The sequence below is a fragment of the Ursus maritimus genome, unplaced genomic scaffold (genome assembly GCF_017311325.1).
Source record: "Ursus maritimus isolate PB19 unplaced genomic scaffold, ASM1731132v1 scaffold_5, whole genome shotgun sequence".
Taxonomy (NCBI): Eukaryota; Metazoa; Chordata; class Mammalia; order Carnivora; family Ursidae; genus Ursus; species Ursus maritimus.
Genome location: NW_024426663.1, coordinates 9392824 through 9405864, shown reverse-complemented (window position 1 = coordinate 9405864; position 13041 = coordinate 9392824). Strand labels below are relative to the sequence as shown.

The 13041-nt window shown below is 34.1% G+C and overlaps 1 protein-coding gene across 1 annotated transcript in view; it reads right to left on the bottom strand.

Annotated features, from left to right (window-relative positions):
- SLCO6A1 (solute carrier organic anion transporter family member 6A1) overlaps positions 1 to 13041 on the bottom strand; it is a 96953-nt gene that overhangs the window by 31418 nt on the left and 52494 nt on the right. Inside the window, exon 11 of the mRNA XM_040621958.1 lies at positions 2172 to 2325. Coding sequence (XP_040477892.1) covers positions 2172 to 2325 — 154 coding nt within the window. The remainder of the gene's footprint in view (positions 1 to 2171; positions 2326 to 13041) is intronic.

The following is a 13041-nucleotide window of genomic DNA, read 5'->3' as shown; positions in this document are numbered from 1 at the left end:
CCTAGGAATTTATCCATTTCTTCTAGGTTATACAATTGGCATATATTTTTTTAATAATATTCTCTTATAATCCTTTGTGGTATATAATTTCTTACAATTTCTATGATGTCAGTTGTTATTTTTGTTTAATTTCTGATTTTATTTGAGTCCTCTCTCTCTCTCTCTCTCAATGACTCTGGATGAAGGTTATCAATTTCCTTGATCATTTCAAAAAATCAGCTCCTGGTTTCATTAATCTGTTCTATGGTTTTTTAAATCTCTATTTATTTCTAATATTTATTATTTCCTTTCTTCTACTGACTTTGGTTTTGTTCTTCTTTTTCTAGCTCCTTTGGGTGTAAGATTAGGTTATTTGAGGTTTTTCTTGCTTCTTGAGGTAGGCCTGTATGGTTCTGATCTTTCGTCTTAGAACAGTTTTTGCTGCATCCCAAAGATTTCAGATCATTTGTTTTTATTTTCATTTCTCCCCATGTAATTTTTAAAATTTCCTCTTTGATTTCTTGGTTGACTCATTTATTGTTCAGTATCATATTATTTAATCTGCATGTATTTGTGTTCTTTCCAAATTTTTTCTTATGATTGGTTTCTAGTTTCATACTATTGTGGTCAGAAAAAAAATGCATGATATGATTTCAATCTTTTTTAATTTGTTGAGATGTGTTTTGTGACCTACCGTATGATTTATTCTGGAAAAAGTTCCATGTGAAATATTGAAAAGTTCCACTTGAAAATAATGTGTATTCTTCTGTTTTATGATGGAATGTTCTGAATATATCTGTTAGATCCATCTGTTCCAATGTGTCAATCAAAGCCCATTTCTTTTGTTGATTTCTTGTCTGATCTATCCATTGATGTAGTAAAAGTCCCCTACTATTATTGTGTTACTATTGATTTCTTCCTTTGTGTCTGTTAATAGTTGCTTTATGTATTTGGGTTCTTCCATGTTGAATGCATAAATATTTACAATTGTTTTATGTTCTTTTTGTTGGCTTGTTCTCTTCATCATTATGTAGTATCTTTCTTTGTCTCTTGCTTCAGTCTTTGTTTTAAAGTATATTTTGTTCCATATTAGTCTTGTTACCTCTTTTTCTTTTTATTCCATTTGCATGATAAATGTTTTCCTATCCCTTCACTTTCAGTCTGCATGTGTCTCTAGGTCTGAAGTGAGTCTCTTATGGGCTGCATATAGATGGGTCTTGCTTTTTTATCCATTCTGTCACCCTATGTCTTTTGATTGGCATTTAGTCTATCTATAGTTAAAGTTGTTATTGATAGGTATGCCTTTTGTTACTTACTACCATTTTGTTACTTTTTTTATAATGGTAGCTTTTATAGTTCTCCATTCTTTTCTTCCCTTGCTTTCTTTCCCTTGCAGTTTGATGGCTAACTTTAATGGTATCCTTGAATTCCTTTCTCTTCATTTTTGGCATACCTATTTTAGGTTTTTGATTTGTGGTTACCATTAGGTTCATCTATAACATCCTATACATATAGCCATCAATATTAAGTTGATGGATGCTTAATTTTGAACCCATTCTAAAAGCACTACATTTCCCCCCCCACCTTTTTATGTATATGATAGCATATTTTACATCCTTTTGTAAATTCCTTGACTGATTTTTATAGTTATAATTGATTTTACTGCTTTTGCGCTTTAATCTCCATCCTGGTTTTATAAGTGATTAATGTACTACTTTTATTATGTTTTTATTTACCTGTGAGGTTTTTTTTTCCTTTCATAATTTTCTTATTGAGGCATGTTTTAATATAGAAGTATTTTTTCCACTGCCAATTCCCATAAGCCTTTTGGATTATGGTCACCTAAAGCAAATACTCTTTTCCTGTTTAAAAAAAAAATTATGGGGGGGGGGCGCCTGAGTAGCGCAGTCGTTGGGCGTCTGCCTTCGGCTCAGGGCGTGATCCCGGCGTTATGGGATCGAGCCCCACATCAGGCTCCTCCGCTATGAGCCTGCTTCTTCCTCTCCCACTCCCCCTGCTTGTGTTCCCTCTCTCGCTGGCTGTCTCTATCTCTGTCAAATAAATAAATAAAATCTTAAAAAAAAAATTATGGGGAAGAAAGCTTTTATAGAGAGTGAGGAGTAAAATGTAAACACCAACTACAAATTGAACGTCTTATTAGAGAGGGAGAAGCATAATAAAAAAATAATTACCTGTTGATCATTTAATTTTTTAGATTGTGTACAGCCCGCAAAGCAAGGAGAAAAATATCCAATATTATCTCTTCCACAGATAGTAGAATAAAATGAAGATGAGCATTTACAGTGAGAATTGCAAGGAGCTGTCAGGTTTCCCAACTGTCCTGTTCTGTAAAAAAAAAATTTAATATAATTATACCACAGTATTATACTTACTAATGTATATATCAGGATATCAATGAAATCCAAAAAATATGATTACTGAAATATAATTTCTTTTTAACAGGTTTATTGAAGTATACTCAATATATACAATATACAACTTGAATGTTTTTGATACATGTATACACTTGTGAAATCATCACCACCATCACCACAATCATGTTAACAAACATAATCCTCACCCCCTAAATTTCATTGTGCCCCTTTGTAATACCTCTGTCCCCTGGGATCTGCTGATGCATTTTCTGCCATTATTCATTAATTTGAATTTTATAGCATTTCATGAAATAGAATCATACAGTATGTACACTTTCTTTGTCTGGCTTCTTCCATGCAGTTATTCTTTATATGGTCTTTGTATGATGATATGTCTCCATGTGTCTTGGGTAAATACTAAGAAGTAGGATCATACGGTAGGTGTTCATGCAACTTTTTAAGAAACTGTCACTTTTCCAACTTGGTTGTGCTATTTTATATTTCTATCAGCAGTGTATAAGAGTTTCAGTTGCTTTCTACATTCCGCACCAACACTTAGTATAATCAGTCTTTTTTTTTTTAGATTTTTTTAATTTATTCATTTGAGAGAGAGAGATTGAGAGAACAAGAGGGATGAGGGGTAGAGGGGGAGGCAGGCTCCCAGCTGAGTAGGGAGCCCAATGCAGGGCTTCATCTCAGGATCCCAGGATCATGACCTGTGCCAAAGGCAGATGCCTAACCGACTGAGCCACCCAGGTGCTGCTGGTCATTTTTAGACATTCGAACAAGGACATAGTACTTTCATATTGTGGCTTTTAATATTCCCTTCCCTGATGGCAAATGATGTTGGCCATCTTTCCGTATGCTTATTTCTCATCTGTATATATATTTGGTTAAATGTCTGTTCAAAACTTTTGCCCATTTTTATTGAGTATTTTCTTATTATTAAGCATTGAAAGTTCTTTATATATGCTGGAAACAAGTCCTTCATCAGATATATGATTTTCAAATATCTTCTCACAATCTATGGCTTGTTTTTTCATTCCCTAAACAGGGTCTTTCAAAGAGCAGAAATATTTTATTTTGATGTACAACAATTAATCAATGCATTTCTTTATGGATCATGTATTTTGTGCCATTATCTAAGAAAACTTTGCTGAACCCAAGTTTACAAAATATTTTCCTATACTCTTGGTATTTTATATTCCCATCTACAATCCACTTTAACTATTTTATGTGCTACATGGTATGACCCAAAGTTCATTTGTCTATATACAGATAGCTATTTGTTCCACCATCATTTGTTAAAATGACTATATGTTCTCATAAGGACACTAATTTCCATTATCAGGGGTAGGGTGGTCTACCCTCAGGACCTTATCTAAACTTAATGATCTCCTTAAGGCTCCACCTCCTAACACTATCACATTAGAGATTTAGGCTTCAACTTACAAATTCAGTAGGAGGGTTAAACACATTCATTCCATAATAACCACTAAGTATAGTGCTAGCTGTATGCTTTCATAGTTCCCTTCCATTCCTAGTTTCCTGGTTTATGAGTAGATGTTGTACTTTATCATGGAGCTTCTGGCATCTATTGTGATTATAGGTTTTTTCATTTTTAGTTTATTAATATGTGGATTATACCAATTGACTTTCAAATATTAAAGCAACTTTGCATTCCTTTGATAAATCTTGCTTGATCATAATTTATTTTCCTTTTAATATACTGCTGGGTTCAATTTGCCAGAATTTTGTTAACAGTTTTTGAATCTATGTTCATGAGAGAAATAGGTCTATAGTTTTCTTTTCTTACAATGTCTTTTGTCCAGTTTTGATATAAAGATAATGCAAGTTTCATAGAATAAGTTGGAAAGTATACACTCCTTTTCAATTTTTTGGAAGAATTTGTGTAAAGTCAGGTATTGTTTAAATATTTGGTTTAGTTCTCCAGTAAAAACATTTGGGCTTGGAATTTTCTTTGTCAGAAAGTATATAAATACAAATATGATTTATTTAATAGACGCATATTGTTTTTTCTTAAATGAGTTTGTGTCTTTTGAAGGATTTATCCATTTCATGGAAGTTGTCAGATTTATGGGCATAAAGTTGTTTATAACATTACCTTACTATCCTTTTAATATTGATGGAATCTATAAAAACATCACAACAGAACTCTAACTCTTGATATTGGTAGTTTTCTCTGTCTAGAGATTTGCCTACTTCTATTATTAAGAGAAGAGTATCAAAATATCTGACTATATTTGTGGATTTCTGTATTTCTACTTGCAGTGTCTTTTTGCTTCACATATTTTAAAGCTCTTTCATTAGGCTCATAAACATTAAGAATTGTTTGAATTCTTGATGAATTGACCACTCTATCATTACATAATCACCTTCTTTATTTCTGCTAATATTATTTGCTCACAAATCTAGTTGGTCTACTATCATACTCCAGCTTTCTTTAGATTACTGTTAATATGCTACATCTTTCCCCATCCTTTTACTCATAATCTACTTGTGTCCATATTTGAAGCATATTTCTTTTATACAACACATATAGTTGGGTCTTTATTTTTTTTAATCAAATTGGAAATTTTCTGCCTTTCCATTGACATTATATGCGATTGCTAATATAGTTAGGTTTGAACCTATCCTTTCTATTCATTTTCTTTTTTATCTTTTCTTTGTTCTCTTTTTTCTTTTTTTGCCTAATTTGAGATTAAACAAATGTTTTTATAAAATTCTATTTTAATTCATGTGTCAGCTTGGCTTATTAGCTGTGATTCTGTTATTTTATGGTGCTTCAGAGTTCATATTATACAGCTTTAACTTAACACAGTCTACCAACATGTGATATACGGCACTTCAAGTAAACCCATATTATGTTAATCTGTTTTAAACAATTATTTTAAAAGAGATTTAAATAAGAAAAAATACCTATAAATTACCATTTCCTTTGCTCTTCTTTGCTTTATGTAGCTCATATTCTTACCTGGTGTCATTTTATTTCAGCCAGAAAGACTTTTTTAGACATTTCATGTAGTGTAAGTCTGTTGTTCAAATATTATTTACATTTTTATGTGTAAAATTATTTCTCCTTCATTTTTTATAGACATTCTGACTTGGTATAGATATCTTTTATTTAAGTTTTTGAACATATGGAATACTAATAACTGTCAACTCTGGTAATATTAACATCTGAGTCAGTTATGGGTCAGTTTTGATCAACTGATTTAGCTTCTTATTATGGGTTGTATTTTTCTGCTTCTTTGAATTCCTTACATTTTACTGGATATTGGACCTTGTAAATTTCAATCTTGGATGTTGAATATTTTTGTATTTTTGTGACTATTTTTAAACTTTATTCTGAAATGCAGCTAATTTACTTAGAAACACTTTTATTTGTCTTAGTTGATATGCAGATTTGATAGGAAGAGCCAGAGTAGTACTCAGTTTAGAATTATTTATCAATCTTGTGAGCCCTAGCTGTATTGGTCTCTCTGAACTCTCAGCTCAATTTCCTCAACTCAGGGAATCAGCCAGAATCTGTCTCATCCCCACTCCCTGTGCTACAACCTTAAAATTCTATCAGGCAGTAAGCTAGAGGAATTGCAGGGCTCACCTTGAATGCTTCTCATCTCATGTACCACTGTCCTTCAATGACTGATTCCAATGTCTCGAAAACCACTGTTTCAATTTTTGTCAAATTTTTGGTTGTTTTGGTAGGAGAGGAAATCTGTTATCCCATCTTGGCTGGAAGTGAAAGCCCAGAACAATTTCCAAATATAAATTTAGAATGAAACCAAAGGGGTTTACTTTATATTATTAATCATTTGAAAAAGTACCTATAGTTAAAAATCATTTTAGATTATTATATTCTGACTTATAAACTATATATTTGAACAATTTTAGGTCTCCAGAATAATTGAGCACACACACAGTTACCATATACCTCTTTCTCCCTCTACACACAGTCTGTTATTATTAGTAAGCTGCCTTAGTGTGGTACATTTTTTACAATTGATCTTGTATCAGTTATTACATCAGTATTCCATATGTTCAAAAGGTTAAGTAGAAGATATTTTTTTAAGATTTTATTTATTTATTTGACAGAGAGAGCACAAGCAGGGGGAGTGGAAGAGGGAGAAGCAGGCTCCCTGCTAAGCAGGGAGCCTGATGCGGGGCTCTATCCCAGATCCCAGGACCCTGGGATTATGACCTGAGCTGAAGACAGATGCTTAAGTGACTGAGCCACCCAGGTGCCCCTAGAAGGTATTTTTAAAAGCCCAAATCAAATATGCAATTTTGCCAATAATTTTGCCTTTTCCAGAACATGTTATAGTTGGAATCGTATAATATGTAGCCTCCATACTGGCTTCTTTCACTTAGCAATATATACATTTAAGGTTCCTCCACGTCTTTTTGTGGCTTGGTAGCTCATTTTATCACTGAATAATATTCCATGTATGGTGTACTAGTTTGTCTATTCACCTACTGAAAGGTATGTTGATTGTTTCCGATTTTAACGAGTACAAATGAAGGTGCTATCAACATTCACTAATAGGTTTTTGTGTGAATGTAAGTTTTTAATTCATTTGGGTAAATACCTGAAAACACAATTGCTGAACTGAATGGCAAAACTATGTTTAGCTATGTAAGAAACTGCCAAATTGCCAAAGTGACTTACCATTTTATATTACCAGTAGCACCAAATGTGAGTCTTTTTTACTCCACACCCTTGCTAGCATTTCGTTTTGTCAGTTTTTTGGATTCCAGCCATTTCAATAGAAGTGTTGTGGTGTCTCGTTGTTTTAAGTTGCAACTCCTTGATGGCAAATAATACTGAACATATTTTCATATGCTTATCAGCATCTGTACATCTTCCTTAGTGAGGTGAATGTTTAGACCTTTTGGCCATTTTTAATTGGGTTGTTTCTCTATAAACTGATGAGTTTTAAGAGTTCTTTAAATATTTTGGATATGTCCTGCATCAAGTATGTATTTTTCTCCCAATTTGTGCATTGTCTTTTAATTCTATTAACAGTGTTTTTCACAGAGAAAGGTTTTAATTTTAATGACATTTAACATATCATTTTTTTCTCTCATACTTCCTTTTTTTGGTGTTGTATCTGAAATGTTATCACAAAACCCAAGGTTATCTAGATTTTATCCTATGTTATCTTCCAGAAGTTTTATAGTTTTGTGTTTTATATTTAGGTCTATAATCCATTTTGAGTTAATTTTGATTTAATTTTTGTGAAGCATGAAGTCTGTTCTGTCTCTAGATTTTTTTCTTGTGGTTTTTTTTTTTTTTTTTTTGCATGTACATCTTCAGTTTTTCTAGCACCATTTGTTGAAAAGATTATCTTGGTTGCAGTCCAAGATGATGACATAGGGGCCTCCAGAACTGACCTCCTCCCAAGGACACCAAATCTACAGCCACACAGAGAAATTCCCTCTGAAAGAAATCCAAAAACTAGCTGAATACCTCCTACACATTGGGCAAGTGAGAAAATACCATCACCCACACTGAAACAGGTAGGAAAACCTGAGACACACTTTTACAGTAAACCCTACCCCAGGTCCAGTACCTGATATTCAGGAGGGACTTCCCAACTAGCAACTTCTCTCTAGGGAATGAAGAGTATGGACCCACATCTAGTGTGCCAACTTTAAAGACTCACACTTGAGTAGTGGGCATCCAAAACACTTAGCTCCAAAAACCAATGGGGCTTGCATCCACATATCCATGAGATTGTGGCAAAGAAGAAACATTTAATGGGCTCTACAGACTTACCATGACTATCCCCCCCAGGGGTCAGCACAGAAAGAAAAGGCAAAAAATGCCCATCTCTATCTTAGCCTGAAAGAGGTCTATCTGCATAATTTAAAAGTCACTATCTGAGGGTCAGTCTTCTAATTTAACATATATCCAGGGGCTGATCACAATCCTCCCAGGGAAAGAGCCTCTTGATGGCCTGCCTCTGATAACCAACAGGGCTTGCTGCGTTCCATAGTACTGTAGCAAACAAAGAAACAGTTCTCAAACAGCTAGCTATTCCCACAGGGCTCAGTGCAGAGGGAGCAGCCAAAAAACACCCACTTTCACATTTTCCCTGGAAGAGGCCTATTTGAATATTTTAAAAGCAGCTGTCAGGGTCAGGTCTCTAATTTAGAAGGCATGTAGGGGTTGACTGCAATCCTCCCCAGAGATCAGGGAAACCATTAGACTTCAGCTTTGCCTTCTCAATTCAGCTCACTACAAATTGTCAATGTCTCCCTAGAAGCAGCTTGCACATATGCTGGCATTCCAGTTTTTGTGGTTGCCACCCAAAGGATGGATCTCAGGACTGTATGGCTCTCATAGCCAAAAGGTCTTGCACTGATGGGTCCCATAGGACCACAGCAGAAAGAGCCCAAGCTAGGCTGAATGATAAGTTTCATCTAATTATAACTATAGGTAAGGTTATAGTTATAGATAAGGTTTATCTGGTTAATATAGTTATTAAAAATAAATATGACTACAAGAATTTGTTAATTGATGCACAAGGTAAAAAGACATAAATTATGACATCAAAAACATATAATGTAGGGTGAGAGTAAAAAATTAGAGCTTTAGTATATGTTCAAGGTTAAGCTGTTATCAGCTTAACAATGGCCGTTGAAAACATATTTTACGTAAACCTCATGGTAACCAGAAACCAAAAACCTATAGTAGACACACAAAAGATATAGAGAAAGGAATCTGAGCATACCATTGCAGAAAATCATCAAACCACAAGGAGGAAAGCAAGAGGAGACAAAAGGAAACAGGAACTACAAAACAGCCAGAAAATAATTAACAAAATGGCAGTAAGTACATACCTATCAATAATTACTTTATGTGTAATGGATGAAATTCTCCAATTAAAAAACATAGAATGACTGAATGGATAAAACAAAACAAAACAAGACCAATCTATATACTGCCTATAAGAAACTCACTTCAGATGTAAGGACACACACAGAGTGAAAGTAAAGACATGAAAGAAGATTCCATGCAAATAGAAGCCAAAAGAAAGCTGGGGTAGACGAAATACTGTAATAAGAGATAAATATCATTTTAATGAAAAAGAATCAATCCAGTAAGAGAATATAACATTTGCAAATATTTATTTATCCAACAGAGGAACATCTAAATATATAAAGCAAATTTTAGCAGACCTAAAGGGAAAAACAGACAGCAATACTATAATAGTATGGGACTTAACACCCTACTTTCAACAAGAATAGATCATCCAGACAGAAAATCGGTAAAGAAACATTGGACTTAAACTACACATTGGATCAGATGGACCTACAAACATTTACACAACATTACATCCACAGCAGGAGAATACATATTCTTCTCAAGTACATATGGAACATTCTCCAGAATAGATCGTATAGTAGGTCACAAAATAAGTCTTATTACATTTAAGAAGAGTGGAATCATATTAAGCATCTTTTTCAACAATCGTATGGCACTAGAACTCAATTTCAAGAAGAAAAGTGGAAAATTCACAAATATGTGGAGATTTAAAACATGCTAGTGAACAACCAATGGATCAAAGAAGAAATCAAAAAAGAAATTTAAAAAATACCTTGAGATAAATAAAAGTAGAAATGTAACATACCAAAACCTATAGGATGCAGCAAAAGAAATTCTGAGTGAAGTTCACAGAGATAAATGCCTACATTAAGAAAAAAGAAAGATCTCAAATAAGCAACCTAACTTTACACTTCAAGGAACTAGGAAAACAACAAACTAAGCCCAAAGTTAGTAGAAGGAAGGAAATGACAAAGATCAGAACAGAAATAAATGAAAAGATTAATGAAACAATAGGAAAGATCTATGAAACCAGAAGATAGTTTTTTGAAAAGATAAATGAAATAGACAGCTTTCAGCTAGAATTGCCAAGAAAAAAAAAAAGAGGACTCAAGCAAATGAAATTATGAATGAAAGAGGAGACATCACAAATGACACAACACAAATACAAAAGATCGTAAGACATGACTATGAACAATTACATGCCAACCAGTTGCTCTTTCTTGCTTTCATCTTTCCCTCCCCCTTTTTTTTTTTTTTTGCCTGCTTTGGTTTTAATTGGGTACTTTATGAGATTCTATTTTCTCTCATCTATTAGAATAGCAATTAAACTTTTTATTTTTATTTTTAAAGATTTATTTGAGAGAGAGAGAGAGCGCGTATGCATGAGCAGGGGGAGGGGCAGAGGGAGAGAGACAGCCCTCAAACAGACTGCCTGCCAAACACAGAGCCCAACAGGAAGCTCAATCCCAGGACCCCATGACCTGAGCCGAAATCAAGTCAGATGCTCAGGCACCTGTGCTGCCCAGGCATCCCAGCAACATTTCTTAAAAATGTTTTAGGACTTTCCCTAGAATTCCCAGTATACGAGCAAGTTAAGTCTACTTTCAAATAACACCATACCACTTCATGGGTAGCAAAGGTATCTTATAAGAGAATACTCTCAATTCTTCCTTCCTCTTTTATGAGATTTCTGTCATCCATTTCACTATCCATAAACAATTAACATCTTATGACCATTATTATTTTGAACACAAGTCCTCAATTACACCAATTAAAAATAAAAAATGAAATAGTATACCTTCATTTATTCATTCTCTGGTGTTCTTTGTTTCTTATATAAACTCAAATTTCCGACTCATGTCATTTGTCTTTTTTCCGAAGAACTTCTATAAACATTTCTTGCAAAGCAAGTTACCTGCAAAGCATGTTTCTTTGTTCCTTTAGTTGGACTCAGATTTCTGATTCATACCATCTTTCTTTTTTCTGAAGAACTTCCTTAAACACTTCTGGCAAAGCAGGTTTGCAATTCCTGTATTTTTTTGTTTTCCTGAGAATATCTTTATTTCTATGTCATTTTTGAAGGACAGTTTCATTGCACATAGCATTCTAGGTTAATGATTTTTTTTCAGTCCTTTAAATATTTCATTCCACTCTCTTCTTGTTTGTATGGTTTGTAAGATAAGTCTGAGATAAATAATCCCCAATCTTCTATCAGTGAGGTTTTTTTCTCCTGGCTTCTTTCAGGATTTTGTCAGTGTTTCCTGATTCTACAAGTTGAATATAATATGCCTAGTTGTAATTTTATTTTATTTTATTTGTTTTATTTATTTATTTATTTATTTATTTATTTATTTATTTATTTATTTATTGTATTTATCCTTCTTGGTGTTCTCTGAGCTTCCCAGATCTGTAGTTTGGTGTTTATTAATTCTGAAAAATTCACAGCCATTATTACTTACTTCTTCTGTTCCTCTCTGTCCTTCTCCTTCTGGTGTTTGTGTGACACATTTGTTACACCTTTGTGTACAGTTCTTGGATATTCTGTTTCAGTTTTTTTTTAATCTTTTTCTCTGTATTTTTCAGTTTGTGAAGTTTCTATTGACATATCTTCACAGTCATTGGTACTTTAATCAGTTCTCTCCAGTCTACTGATGGGCCCATGAAAGGGATTCTTCATTTCTGTTATTTTTTTTTTGCTTTCTGGAATTTACTTCTGATTTTTTTCTTAGAATTTCTATTTCTCTTACATTACCTATTTTTGCTTTCATGTTGCCCACTTTTTCCCATTAGAGCCCTTAGCATATTAATCATAGCTATTTTATGTTCCCAGTCTGATCATTCCCAAACCTGTGCCATATCTGAGTCTGGGTCTGATGGGTGCTGTGTTTTTTCAGTTTGCATGTTTTCTTGTCCTTAGAATACCTTGTAATGTGTTTGTTGAAAGTCAGATATTAGGTATCATGTTAACAAGAACAGAGGTAAATAGGCCTTTTAGTATGAGGTTTTTATGTTTATCTGTCTAGGAGTTAGGCTGTGTTTAAAGTTTGCTGTAGCTATAGGTGACAAAGGTCGCAGTTTCCCATGGTGTCCTCATTCTGTCTTCCCGGTTGTCTTTAGGTTTCTCTAGAATCTTTTTATTAAACAGTGTGTGTCTTGCAGCTCTCTCAATTGTGCTTCTCTGTTATAACATTGGATATCTATTGGTGTGGTGCTAAGATATTGTTGAGGGAAAGCACTCTATAATCTTAAGATTAAATCTTAGATTTTGCGTCTCTTTTTGTCCCAGTGCCCCTGAGTCTCTAAGCTGTGACCTTCAGAAGTTTTTCTACCCTTTTTTCTCCCTTCCCTTATGTGAGACAGGAAGGTTAGAGAAGGATTGACTTGTCCGATTGCCCTCCTTTTTCAAGTTTGGCAGGGGAAACTCTGGAAAAGTAGTTTCTTACAGGGTAGGCTTCTGTTACAGACAGCAGACGCCTCCTGGGTATTATTTCAAATGGTTATTTTCCTTCTCCTCCTGCCCAAAACACAAGATGATTTTCCTCTCAGTTTCCACTGTGAGAACCTGGCAGAGCACCTGGATGTTTAGAGTCATGAAAGTGTGTGGGGTCCTCCTACAACTGGGTCCCCAGATTTTAACTCTTAAGTTACTACATGTTCCACCTCCAGCAATTAGTCAGGTGCTGTTCAATATTCAGTTCCAATGGCTTCTGTTCCCAGTAAACTGCAATTCTCTCTATTTGCTTTTCTCTCCACTTCGGGGGGCAGCAGTTTGCCCAGTCTGCCCTCTGTTATTGATTTTATTTATTTATTTATTTATTTATTTATTTATTTATT